At 42.6% G+C, this 19,203-nt stretch overlaps 2 protein-coding genes across 2 annotated transcripts; one reads left to right on the forward strand and one right to left on the reverse strand.

Annotated features, from left to right (window-relative positions):
• Window positions 1-1,307: 1,307 nt before the first annotated feature.
• Window positions 1,308-7,470, forward strand: zgc:153913 (carboxypeptidase N subunit 2). Its single transcript, XM_035787657.2, has 2 exons — window positions 1,308-1,426; window positions 1,777-7,470. The coding sequence occupies exon 2, from the start codon at window positions 1,783-1,785 to the stop codon at window positions 3,379-3,381; it is 1,599 nt and encodes a 532-aa protein (XP_035643550.1). The 5' UTR covers window positions 1,308-1,426; window positions 1,777-1,782; the 3' UTR covers window positions 3,382-7,470.
• A 9,319-nt stretch (window positions 7,471-16,789) lies between these two features.
• LOC118395090 (transcription factor HES-1-B-like) lies at window positions 16,790-18,795 on the reverse strand. The gene is made up of 4 exons (XM_035788877.2): window positions 18,121-18,795; window positions 17,911-18,006; window positions 17,678-17,765; window positions 16,790-17,524 (listed from the first exon to the last, which is right to left on the reverse strand). Exons 1-4 carry the CDS (start codon window positions 18,226-18,228, stop codon window positions 17,016-17,018), a joined length of 801 nt encoding a protein of 266 aa, XP_035644770.1. The 5' UTR covers window positions 18,229-18,795; the 3' UTR covers window positions 16,790-17,015.
• Window positions 18,796-19,203: the final 408 nt, after the last annotated feature.

Below are 19,203 nucleotides of genomic sequence, written 5' to 3' on the forward strand. Positions count from 1 at the left end.
TGTAATTGCCGCCTAATGGAAGTGTTTTGTCCTTATTTTAAAAGGGCGCAGTGAAGTGTGACACCAGTTTCTTTTACGGGTTTTTATTTATTTTATTTCATGATCAAAGGGTTTTATTGAGTTGATCAAGAAAATGTAGTCGTAGGCTACCAATGACTTGATAGAAAAAGCACGTTTCCAATGGTATGCTCAGTCTATCAGGTATTTAGATCATGAATGAACGTAATGAATGAAACCTTTTCTAGCCCTTTTTCGCACTTGAGAAAACAACACAACATAAAAACAAAAGACACACAAACCTGCTTTCATAAAGACCTAATCTAACAAATTCCATCAGAACCATATCATTTCATACATGATGACAGAGAGGGCATCACCACAGAATCGTATTCATACAATTAATAGAACACTGTGATGTTATTCTAATGAATGGAATCATTTGACTAGACCTTCAGAACTCTACAACTACAACGAAGACAGCGACTTTGACACAGATCATTTTTTTATGATTCCAAATTCGACAGATTTAGCTTTAAAATATGACTTCATAAAATTAGTGAGAGAAATTAAAGACTAGAATCTTAATTTGATCACAATGTTGCTGAAAATTTTAAATGATTAAAATGGCTTTGTCATTTCCACTTTAAAATGTCAGACTTAATGTTCCCTAACGAGAAATGTAGCAACCCTTACAAAAAATGTCCATTAATTATAATCCACATAATAATTCAAAATTTCCAGATGCTGCAGGATTATTTGCTACTGTTTGTAATAGAATGTGATGAGCAATGTACTATGAGTCACTTGATTGCTTTAGGAAGGTCTCTGGTAAAAGTGTTTGCACATGGCCTGGTATAAAATAATACTTTGAGATGGACATTTCTCTTCTGCTTCCTGAACCCAACATGTCCGACACACACACACACACACACACACACACACACACACACACACACACACACACACACACACACACACACACACACACACACACACACACACACACACACACACACACACACACACACACACACACACACACACACACACACACACACACACACACACACTTTAGGCTGATTCAGAGGGCAGTCACAGTGCAGCGCCCAATGACCAGTGTAGAGTGTCTCCAAAATGGGCCCTATAACCCCTATATCTACTGTAGTGTACAACCACTGTAGTGTACAACCACTTTGATTCTCAGCAACCCAATTTGATTTTGGAAACTGTCCCGTCCCCGTCCCCTGTGAGCTAATGATTGAATGACAGAATCTGTCCAACAGCCAAAGGGTTTGTCTTGCCTAATGTAGGTATGTTGTGGGTGGATTTGCACAGTGTTGGACTCAGTTGGACTCAGCCCTCAAATCCACAAGGGAACTTATTTCCTCTGCTTTGTGGGAATTCTAAACAAAGATACAAAACACAGGTATGTTATGACTGTTTTTCTTGATTATGAGATTAAGAAACAGACTATCAAACAGTCAGCAATGGCCCTGCTATGTCTTAAAAATGGTTAGCTAATAGCATTACTTTCTGTGAAATGCTAAATATCAGGGAGGCTTTATGAGGGAGGAAAATTATGTGGATATATTGAAGCAACATCTCAAGACATCAGTCAGGAAGTTAAAGCTGAATTGTAATTCCCTTCACCCAATACATTTGGGAAAAGTGTTCCATTTTGCCCACTGTACTCAATGTGCTCACTCAAAGAACAGAGTTATTTGAAATATTATAATATACAATATACATTAAAATCTCTTCATTCTATTTCTACAGTGAATTATGTGGAAAGACTTTGGTTCCATGTTATGGCTGATGCTCCACCTCTCTTACCAAGGGAACACTTCCGACATAAATTGTCCTCCCAGATGCCAGTGTTTCACGTCGACTAAGGTGATGTGTTCTGAGGAGAGCATGAGAAGCATGCCCATGAACATCTCCACACAGGTGAAGGAGTTGGTCATTATGACAACGGGAATGACGCACCTGGGCTCGATCACGATGCAGTACAGCCGCCATCTCACCAAGCTGGTCTTCTTCAACAATTTGCTGCAGGATGTCTCCACCATGGCCTTTGATCGCTTGACCGGGCTCGAGGAGCTGGAGATCAGCGGCAACTCTTGGCTGGATTGTTTGAACCCAGGTACTTTCAGCAAACAGAGAAACCTCACCAAACTTTTGCTCAACTTCAACAGGTTCAAGTCACTGAATGACGGCCTCTTCAGTTCACTTCAGAAGCTGAGGACTCTTCAGCTGAAGGGCAACATCATCTCCCACCTGCCCAGGCAGCTCTTCCAGAACCTGAGTATTCACTCTCTTGACCTGTCCCTGAACATGCTCACAGGGGTGGACAATGAGCTCCTCAGCGGCTTGTCCCAGCTAGAGTCCCTCAAACTGGGCTACAATATGATCAATGTCCTCTTGCCCGACACTTTCCACAACATCTCCCACGTGAAAGAGCTTTGCCTGCAGGGAAACCAGATATCTTACCTCCCTCAGGGTGTCTTTTCACATTTACAGAAACTAGAGGAGCTGAACCTTCGCAGCAACTTGATCACAAATGTGAGCTCTGGAACCTTTCCCGTTGGCTTGAAAGAGCTGGATCTCAAAGGCAACAGGCTGGTTCAGCTTTCGCCTGACTCATTCGGCCATCTAACCAGTCTCACACACCTGTTTCTGTCAATGAACCAGCTCACTAACCTTCCAGAGGATGTCTTTCGGAACCTGACGGGCCTGCAAAACCTGGACCTCTCGGAGAACCAGCTCACATCGCTGCCGGGAACTATCTTCCAAGATCTCACAAAGATTGAAATCGTCCACCTGCAGAATAACAACCTGAGCTCTCTGGAGGCCATGCTGTTTGAGGACCAGGCCTTCTTGGAGCAGCTGTACCTCTCAGAGAACAACCTTCAGACCCTTCCTCAGGGCTTCTTTGACGCGTTCTTACACGAGAACGTGATGAGACTGCGCAGGAACCCCTGGAGCTGCGACTGCCACATGCTATATCTGTATGACTATGTGTCGGAGCACGGTCACTTGGTGGAGGACCTGAGTAATGTGTATTGTAAAGGCCCTGAGCCTTTGAGAGGACAGGGTCTGGTCTCCTTAGAGAGGGACCAGCTGGTGTGTCCAGGTAATTTCTCTTCTATAGCCAAAGCCACCACCTTCCAAGGCTTGGAAGAGAAACCAAACCCTAGCAAGTGTACTGTCCAGTTCATCAACGACAACATGACTATCAAGTGCAAAGTGACTAAATGTTCCCCATTGAGACTTATGGTGCAATTCAAAGAAGGGGACGGCACCACGTCTGAGTACATTATGAAAAAGGACTGGGCAGAATCTTCACAGTGTGGCAATGGGACTATAACTCTCACTGTGTGAATGGTGTTCATCAGCACATGGGCTGAAGCTTTGCAATAACTTCTCAAAGCAGGTTGGATTTTCTTTATCCATCTACGTACATCATAGAGTTTTATCAAACACACAATATTTTATATACCAACATACTGTATATGAGATGAGAGTGAATTCCACCTGAATTTAATTTAATTTTGAAGGTATTGGCTTTGAATAATTTATAATATGATGTCTTGCAGACACAAGCAGTATTGGTATGAGCTTAAACAAAACTCTCCTACTGCCAATGTCAATATTGTACAGACATAACTCAACTCAAAACTGACAACCAGGCTGACGGTGTTTCCCACTCATAGCTGAGAGATAAGAGAGGTGGATGAACTATCCCTTGCGAGGTTCAAAGTTCATCCCTAATGTTCTAGAGACTATGTAATGAACATAGTACCATCCACACAATAATATAGTAACAGATATATCTACTGCAATGTATGCTCTTGCCAGCAGATGACTCTATTCCTCCATTCACTTCACTGGCCATGTTCCTTAAATTGACTCGTGCTTTCGGCACCTCTGTCACTTGTAGATTATCTGTAGATTCTCAAACATCAACACACATGTTTAGATGTAGTAGATGGTAACTCTGTTGACATGCAACAACAAATTCACATACAGCTTTCAACCACACCCAGCAATGAACTTTGTGGTTTTGTGTAGTTGATTAGTCTTCATTAATTAAACTGACAATCTGTGTATGGCTAATTGAACATCTATAAAACTATCAATCCTCCTGTGGAAGACAATATAATTAATGTGGTAACCTTGTTTCTCTCCATTTTAAAGTAATCAATGCAGTTAGCATATGGATATGATTTAAAAAAAATCTAAGCAGTAATCCATTTGGAAATATATTTGAATAACTCTTGTATTATGATTTATTATGAATAATTTAAATAAGAAAGACCCTGCAAAAGATCAAACATGTTATAGCGAAATCAGAGAAGACAAAATTCTGGAACACAAATCCAACAAACACAAGCATGGGGGTAGGTGCATACACATCTCCCCCATGGAGATCAATGTAAGAGCTTCTCTCACTCTTTTATTCTGGGGTTTAAAAGTTGATCGAGACAAACAAGTCGTCCACAGAGACCCGTCTTCACACCCCTCTGCCCCTGGACACAGGAGAAGATGAGGGAGAGGGAGAGAAAAGAGAGAGATGAGGAAGGAGGGGGTTAGGGGGAAAGGGATGAGTGGGGCCCACAGATGGCAACACCTTGAATAAAGCACTCTAACCCCAGGGTTTATAAGGGTCAGGGGTCATCGGGTCAATTGTGTCCTTGGTCTGAGCTGACATCACAATTCAAATGACAAAGTAGCAGTGTCCAAAGTTGCCAGGGATGGCATGAAACAGAGTAATCCTCTCTTGACCAAAACTAAGAGGTAAACATGAATTGTGGGGAAATATTTGTCCCAATACACATATCTAATGATCACCAAATGAGCACAATATAAGTACTGGGGTGTTCACTCAAATATCACTGATCCTATAACCAGGGCCAGCCCTAGCCTTTTAAGGGCCCTAAGCGAGATTTGGTAGGGGAGACCCCCAACTAGCAGTAAAACATTTTATCGGTCCCCCTCTTGATAGCGGAGAGAAAAATGTAAGTTTGAAAGTTAATTTCCTGCAATTCTACACATTTTCTCATGGGGCGTAATTACACATTTTCTCATGGGGCGTAATTACACATTTTCTCATGGGGCGTAGTTACACATTTTCTCATGGGGCGTAGTTACACATTTTCTCATGGGGTGTAATTACACATTTTCTCATGGGGCGTAATTAAACATTTTCTCATGGGGCTTAGTTACACATTTTCTCATGGGGCGTAGTTACACATTTTCTCATGGGGCGTAGTTACACATTTTCTCATGGGGCGTAGTTACACATTTTCTCATGGGGCGTAGTTACACATCTTCTCATGGGGCGTAGTTACACATTTTCTCATGGGGCGTAGTTACACATTTTCTCATGGGGCGTAGTTACACATTTTGCAATGACTTATGCCACGTTAATACAGTATGATATCTGAGTGAGAATTACTAACAAAATCATTGAGGGCCCCCTAGAGGTAAGGGTATGTGTCCTGCATACCGGTTTGTTTTTGGCAATGATAACTTCAAGTTTAGATAGCTGGCTAGACTAACTAGCAACTACTGCTGAAGCACAGCCGAATTTAGAAATTGCGCTTGGTGTACTACTATTCTTACTCTCAATAGAAGTTCCTAAAACTAGGGCCCTAAGCAACCGCTTTTGTCGCTTAGGCCTGGGGCCAGCTGCCTATAGCTTTGGTGCACAACAAGTCTATTCAGCCATTAAGACGAAGCTGGAGACTAACCCCAAAATACATATTGAATTTGAGGTTTAGCATTTTGTTGATTGAACTCAAATCTAGAATTCATTTAAAACTTATCTTTTCAATCAATCAGCTACTCGGTATGGAATGCAGAGCAGCGTTGCACCGGTATAAAGTTTACCATCTTTATTTGCACTTAGGGACAGTTATTACAGGTAAAATACTACCATCAACATAAATCAATCAGACTGTAAATTAGCTTGACTACAACCATACGGCTAACAACCCAATTACCAGCGGTAATGACTGATGTCCTGAGGAGAGGTCAAGTAGCCAGACCGGGACCCCTCTCTTATCTCCTTTCTAGAGTTATCATCACCATCAAATCAGTTATTGAGATCCATTAGACCATCACTGACAGTTACCAGATTAGCAGGGGAATAGAAGTGATGGAATGACAAATTTACAGCAGTGGGGAGGGAGTTGAGATGCTGTGCTGCTGTCTTGCGAGGCTGGTTGAAAACCACCTTTTAACCCCCAGTCCTTCATTTATAGGCTAGTTAGTGCTGGGCACCATACTTCACACCGCACCTCTTCAGCTGGGAGGGTGGGGATTGTATGGAAGGGAAGCAGGGTCTCAAAGTGGGGGCATTATCTCCCAGGACACACAATGTCCAGATGACACAAATGTGCTGAGAGGTTTCCCACAGAGTTTAGGACAGCCAAGGAGAGGAGAGTGGCTGAGAGGGAAGACCAGAGTTCAGGGGACAAAGGGGAGAGGTCGTCTGAGATCTACAACCTGAGGAGAGGGTTTTGGTTATGGCCGTCATTTGTGGTCAGAGGCTTTGAGACGATACACAACTGGGGCAGTTATAGACTCCGGGGCAGTTATAGACTCCGGAGCAGTTATAGCCTCCGGGGCAGTTGTAGACTCCGGGGCAGTTATAGACTCCGGGGCAGTTATAGCCTCTGAGGCAGTTGTAGACGCCGGGGCAATTATAGCCTCCGGGGCAGTTATAGCCTCTGAGGCAGTTGTAGACGCCGGGGCAGTTATAGCCTCCAGGGCAGTTGTAGACTCCGGGGCAGTTATAGCCTCTGGGGCAGTTGTAGACTCTGGGGCAGTTATAGGCTCCGGGGCAGTTATAGACTCTGGGGCAGTTATAGACTCCGGGGCAGTTATAGCCTCTGGGGCAGTTGTAGACTCTGGGGCAGTTGTAGACTGGGGCAGTTATAGCCTCTGTGGCAGTTATAGCCTTTGTTGTGAGACTGTAATTTTAACAGGTTCAGGTCAGGACATCATAGAGATAAGACCCAATTTTATCAACAAGGTCATATATCAATTCACTCGTATAAAAGACAATAGGTCTACATGATGTTAAGTGGACGAGGAGAGCAGGCCCAAATTGTAATCTCTTCTAGCTGCACCGCTCTTCACCCAGTCTCCTCTGTGGCCTCCCATAACAAGAGAATTTAAGCTTCTTATCATCAAATTACAATTATTGAGGTAGAATGAATCTGCATCCCTGGACAGAGGGACCTGAGAGACCTGCTCTTATAACGGAGATCCTGGTTTTGTTTGTGACACTTGGGACACTCCAGATGGAGTGTTTGTTATTATGCATGCAACCCATGCTTTGTTGTATCTCAATGGAGATTCCCCATTTCAATATTTTTATTGTCGTTTTCAATTATACACTGAGTAAAAGTATAAACACAACATGTAAAGTGGGTCCCATGTTTCATGAGCTGAAATAAATTATCCCAGAAAAGGTCTCTCAAATTGTGTGCACAATGTGTTTACATCCCTGTTAGCGAGGATATTTCCCTTGCCAAAATAATCCATCCACCTTACAGGTGTGGCATATCAAGAAGCTGATTAAACAGTATGATCATTACACAGCTGCACCTTGTGCTGGGGACAATAAAAGGCCACTCTAAAATGTGCAGTTTTGTCACAAAACACAATGCCAAAGATGTATCAAGTTTTGAGGAAGTGTGCAATTGGCATGCTGACTGCAGGAATGTTCACCAGAGCTGTTACCAGAGAATTTAACGTTCTTTTCTCTACCAAAAGCCGCCTCCAATGTCATTTTTGAGAATTTGGCAGAACATCCAACCGGCCTCACAACCGCAGACCACTTGTAACCACGCCAGCCCAGGACCTCCACATCCAGCTTCTTCACCTGCGGGATCGTCTGAGACCAGCCACCCATACAGCTGATGAAACTGTGGGTTTGCACAACCGAAGAATTTCTGCACAAACTGTCAGAAACCGTCTCAGGGAAGCTCATCTGCACGTTGTCCTCACCAGGGTCTTAACCTGACTGCAGTTCGGCGTCTTAACTGACTAAAGTGGGCAAAGCCTCACCTTCGATGGCCACCGGCACACTGGAGAGGTGTGTTCTTCACAGGTTTCAACTGTGCAACGCAGATGGCAGAAAGCGTGTATGGCGTTGTGTGAGTGTAACCGATGTGAAATGGCTAGCTAGTTAGCGGTGGTGCGCGCTAATAGCGTTTCAATCGGTGACGTCACTTGCTCTGAGACCTTGAAGTAGTGGTTCCCCTGGCTTTTGTGGAGCGATGGGTAACGATGCTTCGTGGGTGTTAGTTGTTGATGTGTGCAGAGGGTCCCTGGTTTGAGCCCGGCGAGGGGGCGGACTAAAGTTATACTGTTACATGAGCGGTTTGCTGATGTGTCAACAGTTTGATCAGAATGCCCCATGGTGGGGGATGGGGTTATGGTATGGACAGGCATAAGCTACGGACAACGGACGCAATTGCATTTTATTGATGGCAATTTGAATGCACAGACAAACCGTGACAAGATCCTGAGGCCCATTGTCGGGCCATTTATCCACCGACATCATCACATGTTTCAGTATGATAGTGCACAGTCCATGTTGCAAGGATCTGTACACAATTCCTGGAAGCTGAAAATGTCTCAGTTCTTCCATGGCCTGCATACTCACCAGACATGTCACCACCCATTGAGGGTGTTTGGGATGCTCTGGATTGGCACGTATGACAGCGTGTTCCAGTACCCACCAGTAACTAGTAACTTTGCACAGCCATTGAAAAGGAGTGGGACAACATTCCACAGCCTTATAACTTCTATGCGAAGGAGATGTGTCGAGGTGCATGAGGCAAATGGTGGTCACACCAGATACTGACTGGTTTCCTGATCCACGCCCCTACATTTAGTTTATTAAGGTTTCTGTGACCAATAGATGCATAGCTGTATTCCCAGTCATGTGAAATCCATAGATTCGGCCCTATTGAATTTATTTCAATTGACCGATTTCTTTATATGAACTGTAACTCAGTAAAATCGTTGAAGTTGTTGCATGTTGTGTTTTATATTGTTATTCAGTGTAGTTTGCAGATAGCCAAGTCAATGGGGATTCCAATGAAGAGTTGTGGAGAAACAGTTCTAGAGGCTCCAAGACCATATTAGAATGGCAATCTCCTTTTTAAAACAACAACGTATCTATCATGCTGCAAATAATTATTAGACAAAATCATGGTGGTACTCCTTACATTTAGAATCCTTAGTTGCTACATCCAATTTTGGACTTATAAATTATATACACCCATTGATTATTGAAGAATATAACTTATACATAATGTCTCATGAGCTTAGTTCAAGAGTCGTACCCCATCAAAACCCAAAATATAAACTTGTTTTACTCCAATGTTTGTAAGCAATGTAAACACTATAAAGCCTAAAAACATGGTTAAAACTACACATTTGATTTCATGGATGGTCAGTCCTTGCATCCATAATGCTGTCTATGAACTTGAAAGTGGTTACATTTCTCCAGAACCATCCCTCATCTTTTTACCGAAACAGAGACTGTGGAGCTGTAAGGATTCCAGCATTACAAGACTACGAAGTCTGTGGAGGAGTGATTGACATGTTGGTGGCTTCTGAATAGGAATATCCACAGCCTGGTCCCAGACCTGTTTGTGCTGTTTTGCCAACTCCTGGTGGTCATTGTCGTGCTAACACCATATGAGTTGGACACAAACAACACAAACGGATCTGGGACATAGGCTATAATTACCATGCTTCAGGTGAGGATCCAACAAACAGATACAAAATCATATGATTATATTTTCAGAGAATGATAACATGATCAGAAAGTCCTGTTTCTAGTCAGGATGCCTTTTGGACCACAATAAGTCCACATAAACACCCCTAAAACCCCCTCTAAACCACACCTTGGGCCAGGCATTCACAAGTCCACATAAACACCCCTAAAACCCCCTCTAAACCACACCTTGGGTCAGGGATACATACACACTGCTAAAAACCCCTCCAAAGCACACCTTGGGTCAGGGATACGTACACACCCCTAAAACTCCCTCTAAAACACATCTTGGGTCAGGGATACGTACACACCCCTAAAACTCCCTCTAAACCACACCTTGGGTCAGGGATACGTACACACCCCTAAAACTCCCTCTAAACCACACCTTGGGTCAGGAATACATACACACTGCTAAAACCCCCTCTAAAGCACACCTTGGGCCAGGCATTCATAAGTCCACATAAACACCCCTAAAACCCCCTCTAAACCACACCTTGGGCCAGGCATTCATAAGTCCACATAAACACCCCTAAAACCCCCTCTAAACCACACCTTGGGTCAGGGATACATACACACTGCTAAAAACCCCTCTAAAGCACACCTTGGGTCAGGGATACGTACACACCCCTAAAACTCCCTCTAAAACACACCTTGGGTCAGGGATACGTACACACCCCTAAAACTCCCTCTAAACCACACCTTGGGTCAGGGATACGTACACACCCCTAAAACTCCCTCTAAACCACACCTTGGGTCAGGAATACATACACACTGCTAAAACCCCCTCTAAAGCACACCTTGGGTCAGGGATACGTACACACCCCTAAAACTCCATCTAAAACACACCTTGGGTCAGGGATACGTACACACCCCTAAAACTCCCTCTAAACCACACCTTGGGTCAGGGATACGTACACACCCCTAAAACCCCCTCTAAAACACACCTTGGGTCAGGAATACATACACACCCCTAAAACCCCCTCTAAAGCACACCTTGGGTCAGGAATACATACACACCCCTAAAACCCCCTCTAAAGCACACCTTGGGTCAGGAATACATACACACCCCTAAAACTCCCTCTAAAACACACCTTGGGTCAGGAATACATACACACCCCTAAAACCCCCTCTAAAGCACACCTTGGGTCAGGAATACATACAAACCGCTAAAATCCCCATACAACTTTTGCAAGCCTTCTCAATGGTCACCCTCAGATGCCTCGCACGTGGTCCTTCAGTCTCCTGTCTGCCTGCCCCGTCAGAAAGACCGACAGCCTAAAAGGCCACGGTTGTAACTGAACCATCCTGAGTTATGGGGCTGTCTTACTTTGAAGGGACACCTGCCGTGAAAGTGTATCTTTATGGCACTGGCCGTAACCCCAAATGGGCAGAGAGCCAAACGTAACAAGGAGTAGAAAGGAGCCCTCAAACGAGACCAGCAGACACCAAAGCCAACATCTTTGAAGATCTGGTAGCTTGTGATGAAGTGCAGTAGTCATATCCTTGATTTGAGACATGTGACATAATTCCACAGCAATGGTCGTCTCTACAGCGAAAAACTCAACCGTTGAGATGTCAGATTGTCATGTTGCCACTTGACAACATTGTTTAAAAGCTAAGTAAACAACACAGCATAGGACCTTCAAAAAGTGTCTCAGAGTAGGAGTGCTGATCTAGGATCTGTGTTTGCCTTTTGGATAATAATGAACAAGATTATATGGACACTAATAGTCACCAACGCATTATGCATGTACAGCTAGAGAAATCTAGGCGTTCATACCCAGGCATGAAAGGGTTTGCTGGCCTGTGATGGTACACATTCATGTATCTGCACAACCTTCATGCCCAAGTATGTAAGTCCTTGAGAATAATTATCTTGTTTTCAATAACAAGCTCATAACTCAAAGACAAGAGAATAGGATGTGTTGACGAGGGGCCATTCTCTAGTTCACAAGTATCTGAATTCATTCACCACTGATGTCAAGTGCATAATCTATGCATTTGTTTAGCGTCACCATTGCATGTGAACTATTTGCCCATAGAGTTCACCCTTGGAAACATTGTTACAGCCCCCAAGAAAAATACAGGCCAATTCACCATAGAGGCAGTCACAGCGGAGGTTTCCGATACATGTCAGGAAGATCAGTTTCCCATAGCAGGGTTCCTGTCACCATGTCACTGTCTTTGTGACCAACAACTCATCCATCACAGATTACACTGAGGGGCCAGGCCAAGCTAACTTAAAGCTTGTCATACTCCCTTTTAGAAGGTATGGGAAAAACGAGCATCAAACCCAGGGGGCGAGATGGAAGGCCTGGAATAGAAGAAAAGAGGCAGGAAGGAGGGGAAAGGAGAAGAATGAGACTGGCTGGGCCCATGTCTTAGCTAGCACTGGTAAACAGTGTTGATATTTCTCTGAGAAGAGTGACCCTCAGCTGTTGTTAAATCTCAGGCCGGCCTCCACCCAACACCAGTCCAAATGCATCCATTATACTTCAGGTGGTCCACAGGAAGGAGTTGAGAGAGGAGCTGGCGATTGGCTAGAAGAAACTCAAACCTGAGCAGAGGCTAGTAGTCCTCTTGTATCTGAAGAGAGTAGCCTGGCCTTAGAGGAGTCTTGGGACCTACTCAACAATGAGCCTCTAGTCCCAGCTTGGTGAAAGTGACAGCATGGTCCTCCCCCCTGTGGACCATTAAACCTCTTCCTGGATAAACAAGAGCAGGGTCCTTTATGAAGAGTGAGAGGGCCACACAGAGAGGAGTCATTGAGCCATTGAGGGGCCTGCCTTTGTTTTTGTGTTGTGGGGCCCTTTCTCAAAGGCCAGTTCTGATCAGGGAGGCTCTATTTGGCTTTTAGGGCTCTTACACATTGCCAGGATGGTATGTTTTTGGTCAAACAGAGATGTACTGTAAACTTAATTAACTGCATTATGAGCAGGAGCGGGTTTGACTGACATTATTTGGGAAGAGAGAGGGATTTTGCTGTGTTTCCAAGTTGAAAATATGTTGAGTTAGAAAGTTGTTTGATAATGAAAATACATTTTATGATGGAACATAATTATGTTACTGAGCCACCAAAGTTGAAAAAAACTCATCTATTTAACCCAAAGGTGTTCAGCCATTTTCTAAGGGTGATATCTTAAAAGTGTGACAAAAATGCCCAATTGCCCTGTATCACTTCAAATACTACACATTGAAAATTATTTTCAGACAAGTTTATATTGCAGACTGATGTCTGCACTCTTACAATAAGACCATGGAGGTAAATTGCAGATTTCTTTGTTTTTTTTATAGATCAATTCAATCACAAACACTTGGTGGAAAACATTGCTCTCTCATTTTCCACCAGCTCTACCTTCTTCATGTTGTCAAAATGGTGTCCTATAGTGACAGAGGGACTAGAATATTTCAGACTGCATGTTGTATTGGAGCTGTCCAGTCCAAGCCTGGTCCCAGATCTGTTTGTGCTTTTCTTGCCAACTCATATGGTCATTGTCATGCCAAACAGAGTTGCAAGGCAACACAAACAGATCTGGTTCTAGGCTAGTCCAGTCCTGTGAGGCAGAGTGACAGGCACCTGTGACCCCTGGTCAAGCTCTCCTTATGGCCCTCTGTGGGAGCATTCAACCCTGGACACACACTGGACACACACTGTGCTTGTCACTCCATTAGCTGGGTGCCAGACCGTTAAATAGACAGCAGCGCTATTACCCGCCTGTCGCTAAGATAAGCCGCCAAGATCCCATGTGCAAACATGCACTTCCTGTGTGTAAATCAAATAGGGATTCAGGTCACTTTGAATAATTTAGCTATTAGTCTGATTTGCCTCCATCAAGTTACATTCAAAATGCATTGTGATTTTTGGGTGTATCCCTTTAATCTTAATGACAAGCTTGACTCACATTCACAAATTTGAGCGGAGCATTGTCACACATTGGGGAGCAAAACGCAAGTTACCTTGTTTCTGTATCATTTCTTACCACTACCTATGTAAAAGCATATCTAGTTTGAAAAGCACATAATAACACTCCTGAACCTCATAAATTTAATGTAGTATACTTAAGCAATGAGGCCTGAGGAGAGGCTGTTCTTATGCACAAAGCAACGCAGAGTACCTTAGCCGTGGTATATTGGCCATATACCACAAATCCCTGTGGTGCCTTATTGGTATTATAAACTGGTTACCAACGTAATTAGAGCAGTTAAAATAAATATTTTGTCATACCCGTGGTATACGGTCTGATATACCACAGCTTTTAGCCAATCCGCATTCAGTGCTCGAACCACCCAGTTTAAAATGTAGCTTGACGTTACTTTTGTTTTTGTTGTCGTTTAGCCCATCACTCACACCCTAGATCTGTCCCCTCTGGTAACCTCTACCCGGAGCAGCAGCATGCATGGAGTTGTCACCATAAAGTCATTGCATGGTCACATGTATATGGTCATTGGCTATTGGTAATAAGCTAGGAACATTTCGTCTGGCCCTCCCAACTCTCTCCCTACCCTCCCTCCAGAACCCTCTCTCCCCTCCCTCCAGAACCTCTCTCTGTTCTCTCTTCTCTCTCCACCCTCCCTTCCTCTGGAACCTTCCCTTCCCATGTTCAGCTCCTGTCCTGTATGTCAAAACTTCCTCTGTGGCAGGCAGCCCTGCTCATGTCCGACAGACTCTCCACCTCCCCCACCCCTAACCTGGCTGTTGCCTGCTGGGCTGAGAGTCATTCTCACGACCTCTCAGGTTCCTCACCTCATCTAGGAGTTATTTCTTTCCAGCCGGGGGGAGAGAAAAAAAGTAGTTGAAGACAGATGAGGCTAACAGGGATGAGATGGGAAGATAACACTAGAGTCAGAGCACTAGAACATGACCATGGGTTGGTGTACGTCTACAGTGCCGGCTTGAATCTTAATTCATAGAACTCCTGCATGCCCCTTCACTGATCAATGTTAGCTCAGAGGTGAGGTTGGATGAGAAGGAAGATGTCAACATATGGAAGTATTTGAGTTCGCTCGCCAGAAAGAGCCGTTCTGTGTTCGGTGCCATAGTCCAAGATCCGATAATTCTGTGTTTCATTTATTTCTGTTTTTCAGATCAGCCTTAATAGGGTATTCAATCACAGTACACACACATGACAAAATACTAGTATACCATGGTTAAATACTGTTGTATTGATTGTGTTGTTTTTTGTGGACTTTACTGTGATATTCACTATAGTGTTTTTGCAGACTAAAATCCCCCCAAAACACTACAGTGAATACTTTGCAGACATGACTATAGTATACTGTAGTATTTACTGTAGTGTTGCGGACATGACTATAGTATACTGTAGTATTTACTGTAGTGTTGCAGACATGACTATAGTATACTGTAATATTTACTGTAGTGTTGCGGACACGACTATAGTATACTGTAGTATTTACTGTAGTGTTGCGGACATGACTATAGTATACTGTAGTATTTACTGTAGTGTTGCAGACATGACTATAGTATACTGTAATATTTACTGTAGTGTTGCGGACACGACTATAGTATACTGTAGTATTTACTGTAGTGTTGCGGACATGACTATAGTATATACTGTAGTATTTACTGTAGTGTTGCAGACATGACTATAGTATACTGTAATATTTACTGTAGTGTTGCGGACATGACTATAGTATACTGTAGTATTTACTGTAGTGTTGCAGACGTGACTATAGTATACTGTAGTATTTACTGTAGTGTTGCAGACATGACTATAGTATACTGTAATATTTACTGTAGTGTTGTGGACATGACTATAGTATACTGTAGTATTTACTGTAGTGTTGCAGACGTGACTATAGTATACTGTAATATTTACTGTAGTGTTGCAGACATGACTATAGTATACTGTAGTATTTACTGTAGTGTTGCAGACGTGACTATAGTATACTGTAGTATTTACTGTAGTGTTGCAGACGTGACTATAGTATACTGTAGTATTTACTGTAGTGTTGCGGACATGACTATAGTATACTGTAGTATTTACTGTAGTGTTGCAGACATGACTATAGTATACTGTAGTATTTACTGTAGTGTTGCAGACATGACTATAGTATACTGTAATATTTACTGTAGTGTTGCGGACATGACTATAGTATACTGTAGTATTTACTGTAGTGTTGCAGACGTGACTATAGTATACTGTAGTATTTACTGTAGTGTTGCGGACATGACTATAGTATACTGTAGTATTTAGTGTAGTGTTGCGGACATCACCATAGTATACTGTAGTATTTACTGTAGTGTTGCGGACATCACTATCGTATACTGTAGTATTTACTGTTGTTTTTTTGCAGACATTAGTGTTGTATTTACTATAGTCAATTTTTACAATTATCTTTGACATAGTAGTGGGGGCTTTGTCCTCAACAAAATACTCAAATAGCACATTTTCCATAACCTGTAAGTAAGTAGGCAGGCAGGCAGGCAGGCAGGCAGGCAGGCAGGCAGGCAGGCAGGCAGCTAGGTAGGTAGCAGGTCTGAATGGATAGTTCAGAGCTTCTGCTCTTTTTTATAACCTATATGGAACACAATATGTGATCTATACCTGTCATGTAGGTTTCTCACTTATGAGCTGAACAAATTGGGATATAGGGGAGGGGAATGGGCAGGGTATATGCAAATTAATTACTGTAGTATATATTATAGAAATTACTGTAGAGTTTTTAATGGACTGTAGTGTTTTTGCAGATATTACTGTAGTATTTACTGTAGTGTTGTTGCGGTCTGGAGTATATTGTTGTGTTTACTTTAGTATTCTACAGTATACTGTATACTATATATACACTACCGTTCAAAAGTTTGAGGTCACTTAGAAATGTCTTGTTTTTGAAAGAAAAATACATTAAAAAAAAAACTGTAGTAGATTTTCATGTGGGTATCATTAGGTCAAGGATAGACAATTACTTTAAATGTAGTTAAGAAGTCACAATTTTCAGGTGTTAAACATTGCAATTTCATTTGAAGAATTTATTGATTTCCTGAAGGAAGGCATTTGAATAATTGTTATATCACAACAATAAAACATGATCATGACATCACTGAAAATATATCTCATGGAAAAGTGTATTCTCCATCAAAGAACAACAGCATCACTCTTGACTATTGGTTTGAACAGCCTATACAAAAATATATACCAACTCATATCAGAAAAAAATGTGTTATGGTGCATAAAAGTCCTTCAGTCTAATGACCCTACCATGGTCTCCACACGGAGTCTGCAGTGATGGGAGGTGCAACAGGTGACACCGCCACCGCAACTGTTGGATTGCCATGTAAGGCGTTTGGCACGCTCATTTGCGCAAGGGCCGCGCTTGGAATCAGAAAGGCGAATTGTCCATCTGTCGCTGAAACAATCTGAAGTCCGCTGTAGAATTTAGCCACGTCGGACGTGAAGTTGATTGGCGAGCCACTTTTGCAAGGCATGATTACATTCAACTGAGGCGAGGCATTTGGGATTTGCACAATGGCTTGGCCAAGCGTTGGATGCGCTGGATGCGCAGGGTAGGTGAGGCTCTGGCGATGAGTTGAGTAGTTTACGGTGTTGATCTGTGACACACAACCGGCTAAGTGGCTGAGAAGTTGGGACATGACCTCCATGTTCATCCCTTCACGTGTGGACAGAAAACGGGTGACTTCACTCATGCACTCGCTGAATCCCGCTCTGTACTTGCCAAGGACTGATGAATCCGTGCTTATAGCACCTGTAAAGTGAAATAATATGATGTATTTGAGGATATATTGTTCAGAAAATCATTTAAATGTAATTATATAATACTCAGTAGGACTTATGCATATAGTACCTTGGGACCAGTCACAGATACAATTTAAACATGCACGTCTAGAATGAAACCTACCAGTCATTTGAAGACGCTGCATATTCCTTAGGTGCTTCACAGTCATGTCAAGGATGTCTGCCTTCTCCAGCTTCGAATGCCTGGAGTTCTAAATAGACATCAAGAAGAATATTACACATGATTAATAATCTATTTGAGTTTCGTTCCAATCCATCAAATTAACATAATTATAGAAGCATATGTCGTAGACATACATTTCTATGATTATAAAAGCTTTTTTTTTTTAAACCTACATCTTTCTTTAGAGCGTCCAGTATGAGGGTCTTGAGCTGTCCAAGGCTTTCGTTGATTCGCGCGCGTCTTCTCTTCTCCATAATTGGTTTAGAAGACTTTAAATGAAACAAACAAACGCCATGATTATTAGACATGTAACGTAACTTATTAACAACAATTGACATGTAAAAAAGGAATCGTTTTATTTCTGTGCTTTTCTGTAGGCCTACCTTTCTGTGCTCTGAGGCAGTCCTTGGTTTATCCGGATTTCCATTTACACTCGACGGGGTGGCTGCAACAGAAGATGGGGAGGTTTTCTCCAAAATATCAGCCGGCATCTTAAATTTTTAATATCCCACAATCGTCCAGTCAACTTCAGCAAATCATTTGTCCCAAAATTGTTCAATAAAGTCCAGCCTATTGAGAAATATTCAAACACCGGTCATGTACTTTTTTCCTGACCAACGCTGTTCGTTACAGGTGTTTATTACAACGTAGCTATTGCTGAGGCCACATCCTGCAGTTAACGACCTTCCAGTACGGTGTTGATAACAAGTCAACACTGTCACTTTCACCTACGGTCATATTTATAGAGGACGCTGCACGCGAATGGCTCGTGTGAATCGTCCCAAAGTTGAATTCTCCAACCTTCTACCAATGAGCGCGCGGGACACGTTGCCAGGGAGTCCGTTGGCTCGTGCAATGAGGCCTTCCATTGGTTATCTGGTGTCTTGTGTGTGATAAGGTGGTCGGTCCACAGCACACAATACAGATAGGCTACTACGTGATCAGAAACTTCCAACAGGTTAAATTTGATGAAACGTATTGATTAAATATGAAGGTTTCAGTGGCCATATTTATTAGTAATAGTCAATCAATGTGAATAAAATAAATGTATTGGCCCTTTCCCCAGTTTAATTCATCCTAGAACAAAAACTCAAAATAACAATACATTTTTGTTGTACACTATTGGCAACCCTCCCCTCAGAGGGTTGACACACACACACACACACTCTTTGAATGTGTTTACACAGACAGCCCAATTCTGATATTTATGCCACTAATTGGTATTTTGACCAAACAGATCAGATCTTTTTCCCAATTAGATCAGAATTGGGCTGCCTGTGTAAACACAGCCTTTCTCCCACACACACAAGCACACTCCCTTACATACAGTGACAAGAAAAAGTATGTGAACCCTTTGGAATTACATGTATTTATGCATAAATTGGTCATAAAATTGGATCTGATCTTCATCTAAGTAAACACAATCTGTTTAAGCTAATAACACAAACAATTATACGTTTTCATGT

This window comes from Oncorhynchus keta, chromosome 15 (assembly GCF_023373465.1).
Source record: "Oncorhynchus keta strain PuntledgeMale-10-30-2019 chromosome 15, Oket_V2, whole genome shotgun sequence".
Classification (NCBI taxonomy): domain Eukaryota; kingdom Metazoa; phylum Chordata; class Actinopteri; order Salmoniformes; family Salmonidae; genus Oncorhynchus; species Oncorhynchus keta.